General features: G+C 41.2%; 1 protein-coding gene across 2 annotated transcripts in view; it reads left to right on the top strand.

Moving 5' to 3' along the window:
• Positions 1 to 27093, top strand: part of TMEM245 (transmembrane protein 245) — a 133567-nt gene that overhangs the window by 23665 nt on the left and 82809 nt on the right. The window contains exons 5-7 of one of the 2 annotated variants that reach the window (XM_005296564.5): positions 2130 to 2345; positions 12712 to 12881; positions 18634 to 18657. In XM_005296564.5, coding sequence (XP_005296621.1) covers positions 2130 to 2345; positions 12712 to 12881; positions 18634 to 18657 — 410 coding nt within the window. The remainder of the gene's footprint in view (positions 1 to 2129; positions 2346 to 12711; positions 12882 to 18633; positions 18658 to 27093) is intronic. The other variant, XM_042842210.2, reaches the window with a different exon arrangement.

Genomic DNA, 27093 nt, shown 5'->3' with positions numbered 1-27093 from the left:
GGGCCTGGTCTTCCTGCATGATCATAAGTGTTCTTCAAGTAATGTCAGTCCCAGTTAGTGATATTATGTGCAAAATCAGGTTTGAAGATAACCAAGAACCCTGCTGGTATTTTTCCCCCCCATCATCTAAAACCAGGCACTTCATGCTAGTAAAGCTTAATAAAATCAATTCCCAACACCTCTGAGGCTAGGTTCTGTTGAACACTGAGTTGGGGGTTGAAGACAGAACCATGTAGTGGGTAGACTAGTGTAGGATGCAGTTTTGTTGCCTGGCTCTTATGCAGATGTCTACAACCAGAAGAGCCACCTGCAAATTTCGCTGACAGTAGTATCTGTCTACATAAAGTAGGGATGCAGATTTGTCACAGCATTTTTATCAAAAATCCTGGAGCATTTTGATTTCTCAGGCCAGGTCTACACTAACCCCCTAATTCGAACTAAGGTACGCAACTTCAGCTACGTGAATAACGTAGCTGAAGTTCGAAGTACCTTAGTTCGAACTTACCTCGGTCCACACGCGGCAGGCAGGCTCCCCCGTCGACTCCGCGGTACTCCTCTCGCCGAGCTGGAGTACCGCAGTCAACGGCGAGCACTTCCGGGTTCGACTTATCGCGTCCAGACAAGACGCGATAAGTCGAACCCAGAAGTTCGATCGCTCGCCGCCGAACTACCGGGTAAGTGTAGCCAAGGCCTTAGTGAAAGTCACAGATTTTGTGGGGGTTTTTTTGTTTTGTTTTTGGTTTGTTTTTTGTTTTTGTTTTTTATTTTTTTTAAAAAGTAAACAGTGACACGAATGAGGAGGAGGGCTGCTGGAGAGCAAGCCCACCCCACGTTCCTCCTGAGGCTCGGCCCAGCTCCCCACTCTGACCGTTGCGACCTGGTGCAAGGGGTTGCAGTGCCATTCTGGTTTGGCCGAGCCACCCTTTCATTGACAGCACCTGGTCTCAACAACCAGAGTTGGGAGGTGGGCCCAGCCTTGTGGGACAGAAACCGCTACTGTGGAGTGAGTTTAATAAAATTATGGACACAAAACAAATCACAGACAAATGGGAAAATCACAGTATCCATGACATTTTTCCAACTATGACACACCTGCAGTCCTAATACCAAGATTCCAGAATTGTCCCTCTGAAGATTAGAATGTCTTTTGTGTCAGTATGAAGTGATGGATACTGTTATCATGGTTGAGAGCTTTTTTGTTCAGAATATTACCAGGTTCAATCAACACTGGGATTCACAGTCTGTTACCATCTGATTTTTAAGTTCTCTGCCATTTTGGGTTTACAGATCGCACCTGTGCGAAAGCTACTAGTTAATCTCTAAAAGTCAAAGAACAAAAATGAGCCACACAAATGCTTTTGTAGAATATTAGTACATTGCTTTACAGTAAGTCTCGTTGGGGTGGGGGAATGGAATGCATTCTAATTTTCTGTAAACTGGGATTTTGATTAGAATGAAATATTATACACTGGTTAAGTAGTCAGCACTTCTTAAATTTAATTTTTAATGTGTTCATCTTTAACTTTTAAGCTAGTGAAGATGAAGCTTAATTAAACATTTAGTGTCATCTGAGTCATACAATGACATTGGTTATCTACTAATTTTTAAAGTTGTTTAATATCCTTGGAAACAATACCATAAAGAAAACAAAGTATGACATGCAAGGTAATATCATTGAGATCACAGCATGAATATTGTATAATTGTAGTGTAATCATATCTGAAAAGAACACCACACATTATACTTAAATGATTTGTAAGATGGAAGTATTCACTTCAAAGTATAGTGTGTGTGCTTTGAAGTGTAGGGCTTTGATTTAAAAATAGCCTGGAGCTTGCATTTGGATTTTATTGAACTCCTAGACAAAATACATTATTCATCTTCGCCATAAGGATAATACAGTAAACTCTTCTAATTTTATAGCTAACAGTATAGTATACATCTTAGATTTTGTTTTCCTCTGGAAAAGTTAACACATTCTCTATATTTTTGTTGGGTTATTTGGTGAAGTAGGATTGCACTGCTATGCATTTAGCCGTTAAGACCCTAGGGTAAATGTTGGTGATCTACTAGGTAACCTCTTTCAGTTCAGCAGTAGAAATTAATGCGATAACTTCTTCTTTTTCTAGAAACAGCAGAAAGTGGGCAACCCTCTCAAGCCTCATCCTCTTCGTTTTCTTCCTCTTCATCCACTTCCGGTGGCAGACACAGGCCTGAGATTGGAGCTTTTCTTAGAAAGAAGAAAACCAGTGATATCTACTTTGTTACACTTGTATGGGCCATTGTCGTAGTCCAAATCTGGCTGAATCTCTGGATTGTGCAGTTATTGCCAGTACCTGTTGCAGGTCATTGCCTAGTTCTTAATAATGCCAGTTAAAATATTACTTACAACACTGTTGGATTTTTAGAACTTCTTACTTATCTTGCACTTAAATGTGGATGCTTTATTTGCCTATCCTCAGACTATTATGAAAATACTATGTGTGGCTGTAGCACAGATTCACTTAATTTATAATTATAAGCAGTTACAGAATGTCTGTAGTATCTAGCTGACTTGATAAATCTTAAAATGAACTTAATAATTAGAAGAGAGAACATGCTTCTCTGCTGCCTTCATCTCTTAATCAGACAATTCAATTAAAAATTCAGTCAGTTGGCAAAGTATGAGCAAAGAGGTGCCTGTTCCAACTCTTTCTAAAAATGGTAGGTTTGTGTTTCAGCATATTTTTGTGGATAGCCACTTTCAGAAACGTGGCCTACCACCAAGAATGATCTTCCTTCAGCACTAAAATGTTTCACCCTTGATTGGAGAAGAAAAGTGGTTTATAGTTTCCTGTCTGAAAAATATCCAAAATCAGATATTTTCCAGAGCATTAAGAAACTCTATAATGATCAGTTATGGAATAACTTGCCCATGAAGGAACTTTTTTTTCCTAACCCTTGTAAGTTAAGACTAGCTTTTGAAGTATGGACGTTATTCCTTTTAAAAATGGGTAGATCACATCCAGTGTATTGTAAATGTTCTTATAGTTTTGACCCTATTCTAGTTAACATTTTTAACAATGACATGGATGAAAACAAAGTAAAGATGGGGGAATGATAAGTAATGAAACCGACAGGTCACTGATACAGAGTATTGTTTTTGTTTTGTAACATTCGTATTTCCAATCAATATAAAGTTATTCTGTTTATTTTTTTTAAAACCCCTCCTTTGACAGCCCAGTGGTTCTAGTTTACCTTATACAACTTAATGATTCACTGTTCTAGGTTTGGTGCAGTTTATAATTACGCCGCCCCTTTATGACTTAGTCAATAAATCTAATAGATAATGCTAGAAGAGACCATTGTGAAAGGAAAAAATGTTCTTGCATTATAGGAAAAGATATTTGTATAGAGAGGGCTTGATTTTCTCAGAATAGAGAGGGCTGTGACTAAATGCTACTCCATGTTTCCGAAATGTCTTGATACTGTAAACACTTCCCATTCAGTTCACTTACACTTCAGAGGAATGATGTTCTCTTAGATTTACTTTGTTCAGGGTGGTGGCAATTTTTTTCGTAAAACATAGAGGGGCAAGAAGAATTTTAGTTTAAAATTTAAACAGAAGACCAGTCGTGAAACATCTGAAACTTTTATTAAGTGTCGCATGCGTGTGAAAATAGGCTGACTCCTCTATTAATTTGTTCCCTTGTTCTGTTTTTTCCCTTTTTATTCTACCCCTTTTGCAGCTCATGTTCACTTCCTTTATACTACTTTAACTTTCTTGCTATACCTTGTGGGTAGCTATTTTTCCTCTTTTCCTAATTAGGATTCTTCTGCTTTCACTGGATTTACTTCTCTTTTCTGTATTAACAAGATCTGACTACTATACCACAAATATGCATGGAGCCTTCTGATATGCTTTTGTCAATTGTTCTAGGAACTAATGCTTGGGAGTTTTTGGTAAAATTTAGCATTTTGGAATGTGTGGAATATATTCTTTATTTTTGGACATTTATTGGTACTTAAGTCTAGCAAGATACTTAATTGTTAATGCAGTACACACGTTTACCACATGGTGGAGCCAATAGTAAGTAAAAGCAAAGCTTGGAAAAATTGTAAAATAAATTACTCTATTTGTGAGCAAGAGCATAAGCTTACAGAAAAGGCTTACAGATAAGTCTTCTGTTGAACTTTGATAAACTCCCTGTAGACATTAAAATTTGACCTTTAGGGCGATGACATTTTGTGTATCTAGATATTTCCAAAAGAAGGCATGTTGAGGGTTTATTTTTTGTAGTGTTTGTCAATAGATACTGCATCTAATTTGGAGGAGTTTTTGAATGAACATTATAAGAGTTTTATTAAATAATGATTTGTTAGACTATTAAAAAATTTCTATACTGTTGCAGTGAATAAGTTTTTAATGTTGTTGCATAGAGGCCTGTGTTGCTTTAGGATACTGATTTCAACACAACCATTTACCTCAAAGGATTTTCGGTTTGGTGCATTAAGTGAACAAATTTAAATATATCTTTGCATTCACTTTAATTGATCCATTTTTTGACATTCAGCATTGCTGCCTTGTGGCAAAACTAAGCTACAATAAGAAATAGTCCACAGGTGATGGTTCTGTTCATGACTTGATTTAAAAAAAAAATTTACTTCAATTTTTTTTAAATTAATGGTTCCGGAATATCAGTCAGCAATAAGTTGGGTTTTTAAATAGAGTGTGTTAAATGCAAAAAACTGTTTAATGCAGTGTTGAGGCTGCAAAGTAAATTAATCAGGAAATGTAAAAGTTTTAAGATTAACATATCAATGTTAACTCACATGGTATAATTTTTAAAAGTATTTAATATAAGCAGAGGTGAAGTACAAATCACTTTATCTACAATGTGAATTAACATTCTGTGGGAACATGAATTTTTGCACTATTTGATTTGCATTATTTTAATTGCCAAATTAAAATTGTACTTGCATGAATTTTTGATTCTTCTTTTGAGTCATGTCACTATATGTGCTCCACTGTAGGTGCAGCCTCGGATTGGAGATCATCATCAGTGGCTCTCGAACCGCACATGTGCACCTCCCTCATCTTGTGCCATGAGCTGCGTGTGTGTAGATAGATATATAAAGTATAAAAAATATAGCACTGTTGTACCCAGTTCCTTCTCTACTGCCGTTGGTCTGGGACGGAATCCATAGCAGAGCTTGCTTCTCCTTTTGTCCAGTTAGATAGTGCCTTACCTGTTGTAGCTTAGTAGTTATTTCCTCCCTTTTCATCCTCTCTTTTAAAAAAAAAAAAAAAAAAAAATCGCTTTTATGCTTCCTACCCTCCTTGTTAGTTTGTAGCTTAGCTTTTTGTTTCCCGCTTCCCGACCAGGAAGTTTTTTTCCTCACCCTTATGCATGTATCTCCCGGGTTTAAGAGGTGCGTTTCCTCCTGCTTTGCCTTCCTGGTAATGGACGGTCATCCACAGGGCATTTGCTGCCTGAGAGAGGGACATGTCCTGCAAAAGCGTGCTCACTGCCATAACCTCACTGCCAGGTTCAGAAAAGACTGGGACATTCAGTTGCGACTTCTTATGGAGAAATCTCTGTGTCCTTCATATGACGCTGACCTGGACACTTTCCCTGCATGGCGCTCACACTCCACTAGATTGTCCACCGATCCTCATTTGCCACGCCCTTCTAAAAGAAAATCTTCTCTTTTCCGCTCTGAAGAGAAATAAATGAGCTCCCTCATCACCCTCTGAGACGCTGCCTGTCAGAAAACCATTTCCTGCAGGGTTGGTTGCCTTGACATCTTTGGAGAGGGGACATAGCTCCAGGGCCCGTCCGAGTACCTCAGGTACCGGAGCTAAGCAAAGACCCTAACAGGGCAGACCTGCAGCCCTCGACACTGTCTCTCGGTGCTGGGGAAAGAGACACAAGACCTTCAAGAACAGTGCCAACTGTCCTGACCAAACTAACTGTGGGTATTGCAGCGTCGACAGCCCTGCTGCCGCGATGTCCATTTCAGCACCGAGCAAGTCCTATTCACCAAGCAAGCCTTCCACACCATCTACTGGCTGCTCAGGGGAATGCACCTCTCCCTCAGCACTGATTACATGCCGGTACTGATGGTGCTCCTCCCTCCTCCCTAAGAGTTCAGATACGCCAAGGACCTACCTATCTCTGTGCCTGAGTCACCACTGCTCAGGCACGACCTTCCTCCACTTCAGTCCCTCTCTCTGGACTCTCACCATTCTTCCCTTTCTCCTCCGAGGACGGCACCCGCCTTTCCGAGCAACGCAGAGGAGGATGAGGAGTACTCCATCCCACCCTCATACTTGAGATAGGCACAAAATACTTCCTCTACACATCCTCACAATCCACAAGCAGACCAGGGCCCTGGTATTGTCCGTCATGGATGCAACCCCATGTGCCGCTCACTCAACATTGGCCATACTGGGATCCTTGGGCCATGTACAGAGCATAGTTTGGGAAACCTCCCGTGGAGCAAAGCTGGAGGCCTACATTTTTGCCTTCTCTGTCGGTCTCTGGACCACCAGAGGTTGACCCTCTCTCTGTAGCAGCTAAGGAGGAAGTACAGGAGGAGAAAATTCCACCGCCATTCCACTTCTTCTTTCCCCTGATGAGGCTATCATGCCTCCATCTCCTACTGCTGCTGACTTCAAACCTTTCCAGGAGTTTTGTAGGATTGCAGAATCCCAGAATCCCTCCAGATTCCTTTGGAGGAAGTGAAAGATCAAAACATAAGCTGCTTGGCATCCTGCACACATCTTCCTCCTTCAAAATAGCCTTCCCTGTCACTGAGGCCCTTCTCGATCCTGCCAAAGTGCTCTGGCAGACCCCAGCGTCCATCCCATCAACCTGCAAGTGGGTGGACAAAAATATTATGTTCCCACAAAAGCCTTGGAATTTTTTTTTCTCGACTCACCCCAAATTCCTTAGTTGTCAATGCCATACAAGAAAAAGGATGCCAATAACAACCTCGACTCACCTGTCATGGCAGAGACTGGAAGCGATTGGATCTATGTGGCCTTCAGTTCTGAATATCCAATTCCGAGGCTCTCATGGCTAAGTACAATTACCTCAACTAATCTAAATTACAGGAACTCTGCCAAGACCTTCTTGATAACAAAAAAAAAAAAAAAAAAAAAAAAAAAAAACTCCAGGTGCTTGTATCCAAAGGACACCTCTTGGCCCATACAGCTGTACAAGCCTATTTGGATTCTGCAGATACTGCTGCCTGTTCCATTGTAACTGCCGTAGTCATGAGGTTGGCATCATGGCTGCACCTCTCTGGCCTTCCTAAGGAGGTACAAACCACTGTTGAAGACCTAGCCTTTGAGGCCCCCATATTATTTGTGGAGCAAACAGATGAATCCCTACACTCCCTTAAGGACTCGTGGTGGGTAGGATTGCAGGGGAAGTTGATATTTCCTTGGGTGTCTCTTCGGCACTAGAGTGTAAATGCTGAGAGAGCGATGGGTTGCTCACAATACACTCCCGATTGGCACTACGATACTCGGTGCTGTCAGCAGAAGTCCCCTACCAAGCACAGACGTAAGACTCCTCAAAGGACTACCTCTCACACACCTTCAACCAAACAACAATTTTGAAGGTGAGCTCGAGGCCCTGAGAAGCCTCCCCTGTTCCGGTGACATCCACCATCTCCAACATCCCACCAGTCTGGCGGCCACTTAGCCCCTTTCTTTCCATCATGGGGGCTAATTACCTCAGACAAGTAGATTCTAGAGAGCAAGGAAGGATATTCCTTCCCTCTTCAGTGACCCTTCTCATGAACCCATTCTTAAAACGATTGGGGTTATTCACAAGCTCCATTCATGTCTGTTTGTCAGCCATCACAACCTTTCACTACCAGATAGACAGACACTCCGTCTTCACCCACCTGCTCATGAAACATTTCCTAAAGGACTTTACCCTCATGTATAGGATCTAATCCAGGCTTGGGACCCCGGCCTTGTCCTATACTCTACTAGACCTCCATTTTGAACCAATGGCAACATGCTCCTATGTTCGTTTATCTATGTAAACAGCATTTCTTGTTGCTAGCACCTTTACTCGACGGGTTGGAGAAATTGAAACTCTTATGGCATACCCTAGGTGTTGAGTTTTTAATAAAGACATGATTACAATACATCCCAAATTTTTACTCAAAGTACCATCCTCTTTCCATCTAAATTTCTTTTCAAAGCCGCACAGCAACCAAGCGGAGGCAACATTGCTTCATCATCATCGGTGATCTCTCAATTCAAGGATGATCTCTGCCACAAATTTACATATGGGTCCTGAGATAACTCAAGAGTCCGATCCTGGAACCACAGGTCTGCCTGCAGTATGTACAGACATTTCCTAGTGAGTCAGCTGCCTGCTGGGAGAAAGTTCTTTTTTTCCCTTCTTTTCTTCCTTTCTCTCTCTTTTCAGCTTTGAGGGCAAGGCGCTTCTCCCTAAAGCGGACCATTGCCTGATGGAGGATGTGGTGCCATTGAGGTCGGTTGGTGGTTTGCTCGTCCCAGCTTGCGATGTCCACATCAGTTTTCTTGAGATACACTTTGTGTCTCTGTAGTGTTTCCTCTGACCATCACAGGACCTCTGATCATGGGTGAGCTGAGAATAGAGCACTTGTTTTGAAGGTGAGAGTCTGGCATCCCCACCCAATGTCCAGCCCAGCAGAGTTGATGTATGTGCATTATTGCTTCAATGTTGGTGACATTGGTTTCAGTGAGGATGCTGGGGTTAGTGCAGTGATCTTACTACTTGATGCAAAGGATCTTCTGGAGGCATCATTGGTGGTACTTTTCCAGACTCTTGAGGTTCTGTTAAGTCACCCAGGTTTAGCATCCATAAAGGAGTGTAGGAATAACAGTTGTCTTATAGACCTGGATCTTGGTGTCTTGCTGTAGGTCACGGTTCGTGAAAACACGTCGGAGCAATTACCCAAAGGAAGCACTTGCACACTGGATCCTGTGCTGGAGCTCACTGTTTTTTTTTTTTTTTTTTTTTACATTTTTGAGGAAGCTGGCTACCGAGGTAGAAGAAGACTCTCTTGTTTCCAAAGTCTGTCCCTCAATAGTGATTTGTGGTGGGTCATGTGCATGGCCTGAAGCAGGCTGATGGAAAACATCAGTCCTCTCAATATTGAGTGAGAGTCCTAGGCTTCAGTAAGCTTGTGCAAAAATATCCAGTTTGGACTGAAGATCATTCTCAGTGTATGCGAGGCTGGCACAGTCGTCGGCATACTGAAGGTCAGTAATGGACGCCCTGAGGGCGTTAGACTTCAAGCAGAAACGTTGAAGATTTAAAAACCCGCCCATCCATTCTGTATTGAATGTCAACTCCATTGGGGAGGAGGTCTTTAACGAGGACCAAAATGACTGCTAAATCGATGGAGAACAGGGTTGGGGCAATAACGCATCCTTGCTTAATCTCAGTTTTGATGATGAAAGGGTCTGTCTCCAGGCCATTACAGAGAACGGTGGCAGTCATCTGATCATGAAGAAGCCTTAGGACCTTAATAGATTTTGGAGGTCAGCCAAATCTGGCCAGCACCTTCCACAAGGCTTCAAAATTGACTGAGTCGAAGGCCTTTGTCAAATCGATGAAGGCCATGTATGGGTCCTGATTTTACTCCCGAGACTTTTTCCTGGATTTGGTGGGAAACGAAGATCATGTCAGTTGTCCCGTGGGATGGTCTAAAACTGCAGAGATTCTGGCAATATTTCCTCAACAAAGCAAAGTCATTGGTTTAAGAGGATACGGGCGAGAATTTTCCCTGCTGCAGATAGCAAGGCAAGTCGGAATGTGGAAATTGACTCATCATCTTTCTTAAAGATTGCGAGTGTTGGCATTTCTCAGGTCTTCTAGAATCTTCTCATTATACCAGATATGAAGAAAAAGTTTCTGGAGCTTCCTCACCAGTTCTTCACCTCCAAACTTGTAGACTTCAGGTATTATGCCATTTGGTGCTGCTGCCTTGTTTTTCTTGGTTTGTATAATGGCTTGTGTTACTTTTTCGACGGCAACGGGGTCAACAAGAGATTCTTTCATGTTGTTGAGGTATTGATTCAATAGTGGCATCAGAGACAGTTGACTCACAGCTCAGGAATGACTCAAAATGCTCCTTCCACCTGGCTTTGATGGCTTCGCTGTCCTTAAAATACCTCAACCCATCTTTGACTCAGAGTGATGTGGGACCATGGGAGCCGGGACTGTAAATGGCCTTTATTGCCTGAAAAAAAGATCCTCCTGTCATGTTTTTTTTATCAGCTCAAGCTCCTTGGTCTTTTCTTACCACCACTTGTTTTTGATGCTGCAGCTTTTCCATTCGGCTTTAGCCTTCGTTGCTTGTATGACTCTTTTTCGTCTGCCTGTGTAATATGTTTTTTTGCAATAAGAGATGAGTTTTTCTTTTCCCATCGAGCAAGCCCTGAATCTCAGCATCATTCTCATCAATGGTGATAGCAAGTGACATAGCTGATGGTCTCAGCACATGCTGAGAGAATGGCAGCCTTTAATCCCTTCCAGAAATTTTCATTTTAGTCATCAGCTGTAGAAATAGTGGCAAACCTCTCTTTGAAGACACTGCTGAAGTTAGTCCTGACTCACTATGTCTTGAAGGGATCTGACATTGAATTTCTTTCATACTGAGTTTGCCTGCTTACGATGCCTTGAAGCGATCTAGAAGTTCATGATAGATCTAACAAGGCCATGGTCTGTCCAACAGTCATTGGTTCCATGCATCTCCCTTGTGATGCGGACACCCTTCCGATCTCGAGCTCTGACAATAACATAGTCAAGAAGGTGCCAATGCCTGGACCGAGGGTCCAGGTGGTCTTATACTTCTCACTTCTTGTTTAAAGATGGTGTTTGTGATGACCAGGCGATGTTCTATGCATTTGCTCAGGAGGAGGATGCTGTTGGATCTGACTCATACCCGACTGTAGCATTTAAAATCTTCGAGGAGAATGATCTTGTTCTTCTTGGGAATGTTGGTCAAGATCTGTATAGAATTGTTCCTTGATATACGTGTCAGAATTGAGTGTTTGGAGCTTACGCGCTGATGACAGCAGCAGACTGGTTGTTGCTGAGCTTAAGATGAAGAGTCATAAGAGGCTCATTGAGTCCTACAGGAAGTTCTGTAAGCTGACTGACAAACTTATTCTTAATTGCAGAACTGACACCATGAGTGCCCCTGTCCTCTGCAGATTTCTCTTTCCTGAAAAAGGTGTAGCTTTCACCTCCTTCTCTCAGTTGACCTTCATCCGTGCACCTTGTCTCACTCAGGGTAGTGACATCAGTATGTTATCTCACAAGTTCCCTGGCGACAATAGCAGTTCTTCTTCTTTCCGGTCATACATTCTTTGTTATCTATCAGGGTGCGAACATTACATGAAGTGAAAGTCACTGTCTTTTATAGTTCCGACCGCACATGCATACCTCCTGCATATATATATATATATGCAGGAGGTATGCATGTGCGGTCCGACAGGCACTGCTGGTGAAAATCTCTGATCTGAGGTGCAGTGGATGTTGCCGCACTTACAGTGGAGCACCCATAGGGAGACACATCTTGAAAAACTTCAGTTACTGCTCAAGGTGAGTAACTTTCTCTTTTATCTTCCTCTTATTTTAGAAGAGAAACACAGGGTGTTGCAGCTGATACACGATGTAATTGAGTCAAAGGAATATTGAAGATTTGCAGAGTTATAAACTCTTTTTGGAGTTGTCAAATTGTATGTCTGTGGTTTTTCTCCGCCACTCTTTTTTTAAAATGTATCTTGTAAAAGAAAAACCTGGCACTAGCAATATGGAGTTACAGATCTCCTGTAGTACAAGTCATAATTAATTAAAATCCTAACCAAAATTTTTTTATTGCTCTTGAACTGAAATGATCATTTTTTCGCTGAACTGTAACTTTACATTTTTTTTTCTAATTTACCTAGCAGTCTTGAGACATATTTGATGTTGCAAATCAGCTGTGTGCACAATATGATCTTACTGATTTAGTTTTTTTCCATAAAGGAAAAGTATTCCTTGTATTTGCCTAATTCAAGCTGTGTATGGATTTTACTGAAAGTTCCTATAATCATCTTTGAGTTGAGATGCAGTTTCAGTTCCAAAGGAGAACTTCTTTTTAGTGACTTAAAAGCAAATGAAATCAGGATCGTTCTAATGAGTTTGGTTGCAAGCTTACATATAGCAATTCCTATTGTGAACATTATATGTATAAATAGATGTACACTGTTATTTTGCCTAAGAGGAAAGAGAGATTTAACATTATAGAAGGCCTAAAGTTTTAGGAATTCTAAGGGAGAAAAGTTTGCCTCTTGTCTAAGATTTTATTATATTTGTCAATGTTATGTGTAGCTACACAATTTAGTGCCATTCATACAATCTGTGGAATTGCACCTATTTCCATCAGGCCTTGATATGAACTATAACCACCATAATGGTGCTATATGGAGGTGCTGTCCATCTGGAATTAAAATTTCAGATGACTGAACATGTTTTTCTGCAAGTAAATGGCCACCTGTTTTTAAAAAGTTGATGTTTAGTTTTAGTACTGTTTGTGGTGAGGAATTTTAATTAAAACAATTTGATTTTTCTAACAATCTCTCACAATGGAGTGAAAAACCCTGACGTGGTGCACTTCTTAAATCCCTAATCCGTTCTCCCTCTTTTTTTTTTTTTTTTATTACAGTTTGGGTTGTTAAAAAATTTGTGGTCCACTTTGGAGTTGTAAACTTCATGGCGAAACGTTGTAGTCGTTGGTGGCATGTTCTGGAAAACTTTGTGAAGGAGCGGCAGGAGGCTCTCGCTCCACGGCCAATCAGAGGACTTGGAAGGGTCATGCTAAAACTTGACAGTAAGGTATTTCAATTTATTTTCTTAAGCCATAATTCTGAATAAAATTTTCTTTATTCTTTGTAAACTGCGCTCTAGAAATCCATAACTCTAAAATAAGTGTCTGCCACTCATAAGCACATTGTTCTTTGTGTATAAGTATAAGTATACTTTAGGCCTTGACTATGCTCGCTCTCTTGAAGGCTATAGCACATTTTTAAACCGTGTTATAACAACGTTTAGCTTCCTTGACACTAAGATGTCTACATACTAAAAAAAAAAAAGAAGTAGCTCTTTAAAGTTGTTAGCTTAACATGATTGTCTACTTGGATGTTAATGGGGATTTCCTATTTCTTTTAACTGATGGTGAAGATGATACACATAGGTGTTTGGGGAGGGGAATCCTGATCATGTTAAGCTAACTGTTTTTTAAAAAGCAACTTTTTTCATTGTGTAGATAGGACCTATGCTACTTCAGCTACATTTGTCTTTAAACTCTGCAAAAGCATGATGGTTAAACACAACTGCTTGATAGTGTAGAACAGACCAATGTATTTACTGGGGGGAAAAACTGTAGGGTGAGGGTGGGTTCTCTTGGGAAGCTACTGAATACGGCATTGCCTATTTTCTTCTGGTTTTCTAAATCAGTGGATGCCACATTTCAGGAAAAATGTGCACAAATTGGAGAAAGTCCAGAGGTGAGCAAGAAAAATGATTAAAGGTCAAGGAAAAATTGAAAACATTGGTTTGTTTAGTCTTGAGAAGAGAAGACTGAGGGGGGGACATAACAGTTTTCAAGTACATAAAAGGTTGTTGCAAGGAGGAGGGAGAGAAATGTTTGTCCTTAAGCTCTGAGGATAGGACAAAAAGCAATAGGCTTAAATTGATGGTTTAGGTTGGACATTAGGAAAAACTTCCTAACTGTCAGGGTGGTTAAGCACTGAAATACATTGTTTAGAGAGGTTGTGGAATCTGTCATTGGAGATTTTTTTTTTTTTTTTTTTTTTTAAGAGCAGGTTAGACAAACACCTGTCAGATGATAATATTTACGCCTGCTATGAATGCAGGGGACTGGACCAGATGACCTCTTGACATCTCCTGCAGTCTTATGATTCTATTGAAACAGTTGATTCTATGGTGGTAGATTGGAATAAATGTTGCAAAAAATGAAAGCATGTGATATAAGTTAAAGGTGTTAAGTCTATTTCTAACACTTTTGATAGTGTGGTACTGTAATAAGGACAAAAGAATAGCAAATCCTCATTTTATTTAAAAGTAAAAGCAAATTGATTAACCATTTTAAATCTGTTTTAGCAGTATGTTTAATTTTAATCTTAGAGTTTGGAGGTCATATGGGCCTGCTTTCCCTGGAAGCCATACTCACTACTTTCTGTTAGCAAGAGGAGGGGGCTGAGCTTCAGCACCAGGAAGCTGCAGAGACTCTAATGTGAAGAAAACAGGGGGCTGCTGCTGTTTTTTAACATAAACAGCTGTCTAAAATGTATAGTGGTGATGCTTGCTTCTGACAGTCTGGCTCATGGTGGGGCCAAGAAGAAGTCCCACTACCACGAGCAAGAGATGCATAGAGCAGAACGGTGTCCCATTCCACCCAAGAGAATCTGTAAGCCTAGGCAGGGGCCTCGGAAAGTTTTATTCCCCTTCTTAAGTTAAACTAATAACCAACTGAGAGAGGGTGCAGGAGAGAGCTGCTAGTGAGCTCAGCATGTCTTCAGCATTGAGCTCCCTTTTGAAGCATTCCTTAGCTCCCCCTTGGTAGATCAAAGAGAAAGTAGGCTGTTCAGCTTTCCCCCTACTACAGGTCCTCTTTTTCTCCTACAGGGAAGAGGGGCATACCCCACCCTGAGAGAAGTCCTGTATGAGGAAAGGGAACATAAGCATTGCTGCTTATTCTCTCTCTTAACAGATCAAAGGGACACTCTGGGGCAGAGATTCTGTTGTTCTATATGGTGCCTAACACAAGAGGTCTTGATCCATTACTTGGGCTCCTAGGCACTATGATAATACAAATAATAAACCAGGGACAACTGGGAGGCTCCGGAGGCAGCAATGAAACCTACTTGTGCATTTCATATAGGTCCTAATTTGATTAGGAAAATGAGATGTTTTTAGGAAAATTGGTTTTACTGTCCCGTAGTGCTACTCCTTCTGGCACTGTCCCTGCTGCTGCTAGCATCTCAAGAAGTTGGGAGCTTCCAGGGGAAAAAAAGATCCCAGGTGTTCTCCTCTCTCTGCCCCTGCAATACTTATACAAATGTGTACATTTTACTCTCACATTTGTAATTAGTCCAAAATCAGTAGTTTGCTTCACCCTAACACACACTTTAAAAAAATTCATTGGTTTCAGTTAATGTTTAAAATGGTGATTGTACAGTTTTGTTTTATTTCTGTTGGGGTTAATAAGGATAGCTCTTTAATGGCTGCAGATGGTGTTTCCTGTCCACTGAATGATTCCACACATCATTCCAGATATCTATAAATCAGGATTGTACTGATTCCCTTTCCTAGTGAGTATTTTTATTAACTGCAGCCAAGATTGTTTTTAGTGTATTCAAATACATATAGTCATTTAACTATTCTTGATAGAGTATAGGAGAACTTGATGTGAATGACACAAACTGGTTGGGCAGCCCTTTTATCATACAGAGTCAAGTATTAGTGTACATCAGGCAACATACTAGTCTTAAAGTTCAAACACATCTTAGCAGAAACATTTACCAGATTATGGAAATACGTATAGCCATGATAAAGCTTCTTCAGAGAGATGTCAGCATGAATATAAAGAGCTTCCTAAAAAAGTACTGAGAAAGTGAATGCAGTTTTATTAAATTTTACTTCCTCAGATATTTGGGTTAAACCAAAAAGGGCCATATTTTTTTTTTTTTTTTAAACTAACTTGACTGCTGGGGTAGAAGCAACAACATTTTTGGGTACATTTGTCAGTATTACAGTGGGAAATAAGGCATGTGGTATATAATGTCTCCTACTCTGAGTTTTAGTGTAGAACATATACTTAATGCTATTGACAGTTTCCTGCCTATCAGTGCTGAAAACTGGAAGTCCCGTTTCCAGGCTATTCTATCTATTTATCATTTGTTGTATTACTTTTAGAATGGAGAAGATATAAAAGAGAGAATCTGAATGAGGGAGGTTATGCTAGTATCATGTTAATTTCCCAGGCTAGAACTAGGACAATAATTTTCCTTCTGTCATATTATTATAACCATTAAGGGGGGAAAGTAGCTGATCAAACTATCCTATTTACACTGCTTGGTACTTAATGATGAAGGGGTTCTTATACTCGTATGGGAATTTTCTACCCAGTTTCCATGAAAGTAAGATAAGGCAAGATTTTTTTGTTAAATCTATAAAACCCCTTACCTTATTTTTCACTTATACAATATCCCATTTCCTGGGAAGAAAGAATGGAAAAAAATCAGAAGCTGGAGGCTGAGACTTTTGAAGCTCTTTTGCATATTCCCATTTCCATGCCTTGTTTCCATAGGAACAGGTGTACCTAAGCCACACAAGTATATGGGATAACTGCATACCTTCTGTTGTGTATTGTTTGTTTGAAATCTTTGAATGCCTATGTTTAATTGTAAGCCTGTTGCTTGCTTCATGTTTTAATTTACGTTCTGAAATTTTGGTTTTATTTGAAACATTTTCTCTTAGGTCTTGATTACATTAGGAATGTGTCCCAATTCCATCTATGGGTGGACAGCCACTGGTGCAAACTCTAGCTGTAAACAAGAAAAACCACAATTTGTTCTGATGGGGTGTTGGAATTATTAATATGGGAACCACTATTCTTTTATTAAATCCAAAGGCCAAATGGTACTTACACAGTTGCTCTAAACATGCCTCAAAACATGCTCTAAACATGCCTAACCAATAAGCAATATACTACATCCAAACAGTAACAAAACATTAATAAGCATTTGATCAAGATATTTATAAATGGATTAAACCCAGTGTTGCTTAGACTCCTATTGGTAGGCTCCAGCTTGGTCAGGCATGTATTAGCAACGGACCCTTTAAGAGTTTACTTTCACAAACAAGTGATGTCATTGCCAATTACTAGCTTCAGTTAAAAACCAAGTTGAGAATTCACTCTTATTTCCAGTCTTAATCCAGATAAGAGTTACAACCACCTTTCTTCCAAAGGCATTTCCTCCCCTCCTTCTTGCTGTCCAACAGTTTTCCCATTGCACCTGGGTTCACGTAGGCTTTAACACTGGTGTGTGGGTTGGGGAAGGGCTGTGTTGGCTCATTTTAAGACCGACATCCTCCCTACTTTATTCCTTCTGGACGTATTGCTTATTATTTTCAAGGTCTTCCTTCTTAAGAGTCAGGGCCTTTCTTTCCAACACGTATATATTTTTCTTAACCAAATTTAAGATAATTAAAATTCTTTTATTTTATACTTATCCTACATGGAGCTTATCCTGGTTTCAAGCTTCACTGGTGCAAGCTGCTGCTTTCATTGTCCACACTTGGGATTTGCATTGATGTATTTGCGACTTGTCACCAATAGCTGGAATTGAAGTAAAATCTCATTGAAGAATAGGCCTTAGAATGAGTCTCTCTGAGTAGTTTGGGTGAGAATTGGAGAGAGAGTAGTATTTCTCTCAGTATAAAAGTAGATGGTTGCTTGTCAGAGAAGGGCTTAGCACCTGAACTTCTTATATGATCTGACTGCAGACAAGCACATGTAAATAAGTGTTGGTTGCATGACCTCTTGGTCTGTACATCATGCATATAAATATATGCATGTATTTTATATTCCTTTTCATACTGATTCTCATTGGTTGTGAATGCAGTAATACTAACAGGATAATAAAATTCATGTGTATCACAATAGGTAACATAAAATACACTTTGCATATATTTGAGACTATATCTTTGGTCAAAGTTGGAACCTCATTGCAATAAACTAGTGGATGAGATGCTGATTCTGGATATCACAATAATATCACGCTGTCTTTAGAAAAGAACTTTCACAAGTGTTGCACTGATTTGTAAAATTTTGGCTTGCTACTGTTAATCTGTAACTATTCATTTATAGCTGATTTATAGCTGGCTTATTGCTGTTAAGTTATGCTAGAAAAATATGATGAAGTTTATATTCATTCACTGTACTCTTCCTAAATATTAAGCATATTTAGGCTTGAAAGGATTAGATTATTGGTAAATATTGATTTCACCATACATAAGCCAACAGAAAAATATTTCCATAGATAATAGTCAAAATTTCCTGTTAGGCAGGGTAAGAAAAATGTTGCTTGAACTTATTAGTTATTGATTTAAGGATATTTGCTTTGTATATTGTGACATGTAATGTTAACAGTTTGCGTTTTAATGGTTATAAAGCTTTAGCTTTTTGAATCTCAATAACTGCTGTCTTTAAATATTTACTGTTTTACCTCCCCATAGTTTCCCACAACTATGAAATTGTAAAAAGATAAAAATAGGAAAAAAGCTTTAAAATATTGATATCTGTTGAAATTTATATATAAAAAAATTGAATTTTGCCACGTCTATGCATTTTCCTGGTAAATCCTAGATTATTGTATTGCAGATTTCACTATTTCCTACTGTAGTTTACCTTTGGGTCTGGAATTATTTAATTTTCATTCTGTGGATGACTGTCTGCCTTCATTTCTATTCACACTATTACTGCATTCTTCAATAATTTTCCACTGTCTTCTTGTCTTTTTTTTTCTCTCTTCTGTCTCCCTTCCTTCTCCTCCCCCACAAGCTGTGGCACTGGCTTAATAAGAAGGTAAATAAAGAGATTGTGATTCCAACTAAAGGATTGTTTCCTTTTTGCAGCATGAACGCTTTTAATATGTCTTGCTCTTTAGTTCTCTCTCCCAATTGTCGTCTCCCCCCCCCCCCCCGTCTAAGCTACTGGAGGTCATATAACACCATCTGATCTATATATTTTTTAAATAAAATGAATGCATTTAGTTAAATGTCTTGTACAGCAGGATAGTGCATTAGCCTTTCTCCTTTGTGGACTTGGGTTCAAATAATTTTAAGATTTAAGAAAAATTTGATCTCTGACTAACAAAGCCAATACATAATTTGACTCGGTAGGAATTTTCTGTTCAGAGGAATTTAAGGGTGTTGAAGGTCAGGACTAGGGTAAATTTACAAAGATGTGAGTGGAAACTTCCGTAGCTCTTGCATTATGAGTGGCTCTAGTCAGTGCTATTAGGCTTTTGCCTTCAAAAGCACCAACTTAATCCACACTTTCTTTTTCTTAAGGGAAATATAAAACACCAAATTACTCCATATTAAATCATTACTAAAGGAGATGAGGAGCACCCAAAGCAGCAACAAGTGGAATGTCCAAAACTGCTACTGTAGTTCAAAAGAAAATAATTTCCCCTCTATGAAGTTCATAGAAAAAAAATAGCCATGTAATGCATATGACACACAATTTCATCCTTAACTCACCCTGTGTGGCTGAGGTACTTCAACTCATTTACTTCAGTTCTAAACAGGATTAAGCTACTACACTCCTACAAATTGCAATGTTCATTGTCTATCCTAGGAATTTACATTAGTGCATCCACTGTGGCTGGAATCTGGGCGAATCCCCATTTTAGACAAAGCCTTAGACTCTGGTAGAACATACCAACTCCACAGGAGCAGTAAGAGAGCTGGAGAGGGCTGCCAGTGGAACTTGTATGAAAATCAAGGTGGGAGATCTTGCATCAAAAGTTTTAAAATACAAATCTCAAACATAAAATTCCCCAACAGAAAAGCATTAAGATAGACTAATGGTTGTAGATACATGTTGATTTAAATGTTCAAACACAGTGTATGAAGGGCAGTAAGTTAAAAGGTTGTATCTTTAAAAAAAAAAAACCAAATAAAACCATAATAACTGGAAATCAGCTAAACTTCTAGCACCAACTTCTATCCTCATTTATCTCAGTACTGGTGAGAAAGTCCAACTAGCTGTCACTGCATAGAAACTCTGTGTTTACTGTTGCCTGTACAAAGTATAGTAGTATAGTCTCTTTGATCAGTCACATAACCTACAGATGCCCTTGTAGACTGTAGTAGGTACCTGGAATACGATGGCTCTGGCCCGTGATGGGGGTGGTGGTGAAAGGGATAGAGTTGTATATCCAGTCCAAAGTGGAGCTGTGGATGGAGAAGGAGATATAAAGGTATTTTTTGAACAATTTGGGTAACAAACAGTAAAACTGAGATTATAGTTGGGGTCTTCTATGGAAAATATGTGGAGAATAATGCATGAGATGTTGTGGTCATTTTTAGCCTGAAACATGAGGACTGTAGCGTTTCATCTCCAGCACCCAATTAGTGAATGACTTCCCTATGCAGAGGTTTCTCGGAGTGTGTGGAGGGTGAGGTGGAGGGGGGTGGGGCAAGGAAGCTTTGTGTGGCTTCTTATTGAAAGATGGATGAGGGAGAGCAGTTAGAGTAAAAGGATAGTTTGACCATCTTCTGACCTTTTGACATTTAGACTGTTTTTATTTCATCCTCCATTTCCTGATGTTGAAAGGATTGTGTCTGTACTACAATGTGCAAGTGTTTTTAAATTATAAATATATATGTGCAACCATAAGTTGTCTTGAAGAAGAATTTTTGTTTGGGAATGATGTTACATGTCTGCAATATACCCACACACTGCACTGAGCTAGTAAGGAATTTTGGTCTTAACTGTACATTTTCTTGATTCTGTGGTTTTAGACTTTTAATGTTTGAACATATGTTTTATGTGGGTAGGTTTACCCTATTTTGCCACTAACATGGCTATTAAAATACTTTTTAAAAATAACAATAAAATATAACTAAAAAAAATGTAGACCCATCATGTGCAGACTATAACAATAAAAAAACTAATTTTTTTTAAAAATACTTGAAAAAAGTACTTGAAACTACTCACCTTTCATTTCTTGCACATACATAGATATTTTGAAAATGTATATCAAAATATTTTTATTTTGTAATATGTTAAGACTCCTGTGTATGCTGAGCAAATCATACATTTGTACAACTTAAATATAAAATCCAAAACCAGACTGTAAATTCTGACAGGCTCTTAATTTTATCAAATCTACAATTCATAAAATGCTAAGAACGGGGGAAGATTGAAGCACAAAAGATTGGACTGCAGTTGTAAAGGCTGCTTTCCTTTTATAACTTTTACCTTTTTCTTCTTCCTCTCAAGGAAAGTACTTAAGAGAATACTAAAATAGGCTTCTCTCTGTGCAATGTGAAACTAAAAATATGACCCATGGAGGCAGGGCAGGGTTTGAAATGGTTATTGGTAACTCTGGTTATTAGGACGGGAGGATAAGAGCAAAGTTCTTTTACATAAGAGCTTTCTGCCAGGGACTGTTTTTAAACTGGGACTTAAGTTGTGCGATTCTTACTCACTAAATATTACTTACTGAGCCCAAGGCATAGAAGAGATTCCAGTGGGTTAGCAAGACTTGCTCTAATGGCATTGTTTACAGCATGAATCTTAAAAATACCTTTCATTTTTGTTAAAACCAGTGGCTCTGCGCCAGTGATAGCAACCTTGGGAGCCTACCTAATGTAGACCGCTCCCCAGCTTGTTTAACCTGGCTACTCATCTGCACTTTTACACCGTGAACCTGACATATCTGAGTAACTGACTTCACTGGAGCTAAATGATCCCTTTTTAACAGTCCTAAAATAATTGAAGATGAAATCCTTATCAGAAAATATTAGAGTTGATTTATTACTTTATTTTAGGGGGGAAATTAAAATAGACACTGAGACATCTGTGACTGCATAAAAGAAGTAAGACACTCATACTGTTTGTATTTTACCACAGACAAATATATATTCAGAGATTTGTCAATATATAAACTTTGCATGTATAATATATAGTTTAGTATGTAAAAATATATTGGAAAATGAGCACTCAGATACACGTAGGTATTCTTTTAAGATGAGTTGACTTGATTTAAATGTTTATTTGTGAATAATGTACAGTGCAGTATAAAATATAGAAGGCATAATCACTCTCCCAATTCCAATAAATCTAGATATGAGTCAGTCTTTTCAAAGCTAGTTCCTAGTACAAACCGTAGATTTTAAAAAGCCACATTCAATTAAAATGTTCATTCCAATTACTTCTTCCAAATAAATTTCACCCAGTGAACTCATGAATGTATGTACTTTGACCCTGCTTTAGTTTTGAGGCATAATTTCAATTGTTTGTAATTTGCTTTATTTTTGAAATGTAAAGATAAGTTTATACCCTTTTCTTCAAAACCCTGACATTTTAAGATAGTTTTCATTGACTGTATATCAGAAATCCATATTTTTAATTTTTTTTAAATGAGTGAATGACCTTCTGTAGCTTAGGAGCCTGGTTTCTTTCTACTACTTGACTGCCTTAGATATCATGGCAAAATTTGCTTGTAGCTATTGACTAACAATTAAATTAGAAGCTGAAACTTTAAAATACCGTAATAGCTGCTGACTAGTGTTTAGAAAGTGTGTGTGTGTGTGTGTGTGTGTGTGTGTTCTGTGCATGCATGTATTTAGTGATAGGGCATAGAAAGGAAAGTCTATAAGAATGACCTAGAGAAAGATGGACCAGATTCAGTGGTAAGTTTCAACTGGTGTAATTTATACTTATTTTTCTCACTGCCTCAGCATGTAAATTGAACCAACAGTGAGACTGAGTTTTTTGTGTTTGTTTTTTAAATGGGAGATTAGAGTCAAGCATGTATAGGAGCTGCTGGATGCTCAGCATTTTTGAAAAACAGGCCACTTCTATTAGGTGACTAAATATGTATTTAGCAGCCATGTTTTCCACCCAGGTTTTGAAAGTCTTTACGACTCTCTTAATCTCTCACTTATTTACAGTGAAGTAACCAACAGCCCCTTTTTTATTCTTTGAATTTGGCCTACTGACAATAAACTAGTCTAAGCTAGTGTTGAGCAGCCAGATAAAGGGGGTACAGCAAGAGTTAAGAGGAGGCTGTAAGTGAATTAATAATATGGAGAGCATGCTTTCAATTATACCTTATTACACCCTTCTGTTCTTCCCTTTTCAGCTTTCCCTGATGGCCTAACTGCAAGTAGCATAATATTAGACGCTTAGAACTTGTCTACAGTAAGGACACTGATGGTACTATCGGTTCAAGGGCTCCAATGGGAGACCTACCTTCTAAGACTCTAGAGGCTTCCAGATCAAACCAACAGTTTACACAGTTGTAAAACAACAAAAGCCTCTAGATTTGTCTATGTTGAGACACTTGTTGCTATCAGTGGTGCTGTTGGATCAGAGCTGTCATTGGTGGAAATCTCTCATACAGTTCCCTAATGTAGATTATGGCCATAAATTCAGTAGCCAGTGGGACAGATTCAAAGGTGATATGTAAGCTTATGTGTTAAGTGGATGTATATTTTTCACAAACTGAATCTAAGTTTAGCATATTAGTGGAGGATAATTGAAATAAGAGATAAATTAAATTAGTTTACTTTCTTAGATCCACTTAGACTTGTCTCTGAATTTGGACCTGTGAGTAGAAGCCACAGCTTTTTTTTAAACTGAGAAAGCAATAGCAAGGAAAGTTACATAAGTTAAAGTGAACATTTTAACTTATTTATAACACAGTATTTTTAAGGTACTTTATCCTTTTTATTCTTCTTGGAGTGCTTCCTCGTGCCCATTCCATATTAGGTGTGTGTGCTTGCCACATGCACCAGTGCTGGAAGTTTTTCCCTCAGCAGTATCCGTAAGGGACCAGCTCTGGTGCCCCCGGAGCAGCGTGCACATACCATGCTGTAAGGGGTGCCGCCAGCTCTCACCCTCCGTTCCTAATTGCCACCAGTGACGGTGTCTGAACATCTGCTGCTTCCGCTAGTGTTGTCTCGAACGCTGTAGAACTTGTAGTATAGTTGTTGACAGTTACCCTTAGTAGGAGTTTTTAAAGTTCTCGTAATCCCGAACAGGACTCAGCTGGGGGATGGGGCATGCCCCGGTCCCCAGGCTTTAAGCCCTGCGATCGCTGCAAATGGCCTATGCCCATCAGCGATCCCCATACCAGCTGCCTTAGGCTCTTAGGCGAAGGGCACATAAGCGATAAGTGTCGTATCTGCAAGTTCTTCAAACCTAGGACGAAGAAGGAGCGTGATATCCATCTAAAAGTGCTTCTAATGGAGTCGGCACTCACTCCGGCACCAGAGCTGTGGCCTGACTCTGCACCGACTACCGTGGCCTCGGTGCTCCGTGCTCCGCCGGCGCTGTCCACAAGCCAGCACCAGTCTCCCTCCACGGCTCCGGTCAAGAAGCCGAAAAACACTGAGGAGAAGATCTCCTACCTTTTGGAAGGGAAAGCAGAGGGCTGGGGGCGAGCCAAGACCTGTGCTGGGCAGCTCAATGTCCCCTTTGGGAAGTCAGGCCCCAGCTCAAGTTGAGCGGTGCAACCCATCCCATACTTCGCCTATGACCGCAGATAGCGGTGCAGGCCTTAGCCAGCTTCAGGTGCCGTCTTTGAGCAGCTCAAGAGATCCTGATGCTCCCAGTGCTGCTCACACGGGCTCTCGTGGTACCCCGGACTTGGGGAAAACACACATTGGGACCTATGCATGTATCCCCACCTCAGCGGCACTGTTCCCCATCGAGAGGGGGGTCCCGCCGTCGCTTGCCCACCTGAAGCTGTCACACCTTAGGACTAGAGAGGCAGGCTCAGCGGAGCCCTCTTCGGTCCCCACACCAGGGGCACTCATCAAGGGACTCGAGGCATACCTCGCTGGTAGATTGGCGCAGCCTCTGAGGCACACCCCACCTGGCAAGATTTCGGGGACTGGCCCTGACCCTCTGCAAGGGCCCAGTAGCGGTCACGGGACCCATCTGGGATCCGAGACCACCAAACCCTTATCTCCCATCTCCAAGAAGGAGATTGCTGTACTCAGGAAGAACTTCCCAGCAACTGGCCAGTAGTAGCTCCCGGTCCCATTTGTTGTACCGGTCGAGTAGTGTGAGGCATGGCTTACCATGTATCCAATGCAGATCTGCCGAACGCCGTCGGTCCCTGAGACCCTGAACAAGATGGCCCGGCTTGCTCTGACATGTCGGCTTTGGGACGCAGCGACTGGCACCGGTCAGATAAGAGCCACTGCTCTGTCCAATCCTGGTCGCCAGGTACCGAGCGCTCTGCTGATAGCTCCGGCACGGAGCGAGGTTCCCTGACTGCAGGACTTGCAGTGCCACTTACATCATCAGCACTGAAACCTGTCCCATGGCCCCAAGTGCAGTGACTGGCGCCATGGTACCGTGGGAGTTCTCCCAACCTTCCCAGGCTGCTCAGTTGGTGTCGGAGAGGGCAGCGGCCTCAGTATCCCATCCCCTTCTGGTGCTCGAGGCTTCCGGGGATAAGACCCTACAGTCCAGGAGGACCCAGGGGAGCAAGATGCTGGACCACCAATGAACATGGAGGTTCCCGCAGCACCAGCATTGTCCTCGTTGTCACCAGACGAGGCTATCACGGGGCCCCCTCACCCAGTTCCTCAGGATAATGCCAAAGTGCACCAGGGACGTTTGAAGAGGGTCACTTCCAGCCTGGGGTTTCAGGCAGAGGAAATGGACGAGCCCTCCGATCCTGTTTGATGTCCTCTGCTGCTCGGCCCCTGCAAGGTGGCTCTTCCCCTTCATGAAGGGGTTTCCAAAATCACTAATGCCCTGTGACAGACCCCCTCTTCCCTGGCCCCTATCTCTGAGGGCTGAATGCAAGTACTTTGTGCCAATCAAAGGACATGAGTACTTATACTCCCTCCCCCACCCCCCACCCCCAATTCCCTTGTGGTCAAGGTGGTTAACCACAAAGAGAGGAAAGGATAACCCGAGGCCACCCCCAAAAATAAAGACTGGAGGAGGCTGTATCTCTTTGGACGTAACGTTTATTCGTCCTTCAGCTGAGAGTGGCCAACCACCAAGACCTCCTTGGCCGATATGACTTCAATATGTGGCAAGCCATGGCCAAGTTCAAAGGGTTGCTCCCTGAGGCCTCCAAGACTGAGTTCTGAGCGATCCTCGATGAGAGAATGACTGCAGCCAGGGTGGCCCTCCAGGCCACGTCAGATGCCGCTGATGTAGCTGCCCACACCATGGCTTCCGCTATCTCCATGCTTGGACAGCTATAATTTCGGACCCCTGGGTCCACACAGTGGAGCAGGGTTATACCCTCCAGTTCTTTTCTACCCCTACTTCCCACCCTCCTTCCACGTCCCTCTTCAGGGACCCTTCTCACAAGAGTCTCCTTGCACGGGAAGTAAAGGGGTTACTACAGTTGGGTGTGGTGGAAGAAGTAACTCTCAAGTACAGGAACAAGGGATTCTGTTCCCAGTACTTTTTAATCCCAAAGGCAGTCTATGGTTCATCCTGGACCTGTGACACCTCAACGAGTACATGAAGAAGCTAAAGTTCTGCATGGTCTCCCTGACTTCTATCATCCCCTCCCTGGATCCGGGACACTGGTATGCTGCTCTTGACTTGAAGGATGCATACTTCCACATAGCGCTCTTTCAAGGACACAGACACTTCCTCCAGTTTATGGTGGGGCCCCACTACTACCAGTTTGCAGTCCTCCTGTTTGGCCTGGCGACAGCACCGAGTGTGTTTACCAAGTGCATGTCAGTGGTAGCGCTTTACCTCCGGTGCTGGGGTATCCAGATCTACCCGTACCTCGACGACTGGCTGGTCAAGGGCAGCTTTAGGTCTCAAATCCAAAGGTATTTTGCAGTGCTTCAAGCCACGTGTCGCTCCCTGGGCCTCCTGGTAAATGCCAAAGTCAACATTATTGCCAGTTCGAAGGATAGAGTTAATCGGAGCAGTCCTTGACTCGACCTGCGCAAGAGCGATCCTGCCACTAGGAAGGTTTCGGGCCATGACAGACCTAATCATGGAGGTGTCCCCATTCCCTCTGACTACAGCCAGGGTCTGCCTGCGCCTGCTGGGCCACATAGCAGCCTGCACATACATTATCTGCCATGCCAGGCTCCGGGTGTTGTCCCTGCAGGAATGGCTGATGGCCTATTCCCAGTCCAGGGATCACCTGGAAAACATTGTGCCTATCCCCCCAACAATACTCACCTCGTTGCGATGGTGAACCAATCGCGAGAAGGTCCTGGAGGGAGTTCCATTCGACATCACCCACCTCACTCCATCGAGTTGGTGTCAGACGCCTCGGCTGGG

Source organism: Chrysemys picta, chromosome 2 (assembly GCF_011386835.1).
Source record: "Chrysemys picta bellii isolate R12L10 chromosome 2, ASM1138683v2, whole genome shotgun sequence".
In the NCBI taxonomy this organism is placed as follows: Eukaryota; Metazoa; Chordata; order Testudines; family Emydidae; genus Chrysemys; species Chrysemys picta.
The sequence above is the reverse complement of the archived record's forward strand: the minus strand, read 5'-3'. Positions and strand labels throughout refer to the sequence as shown.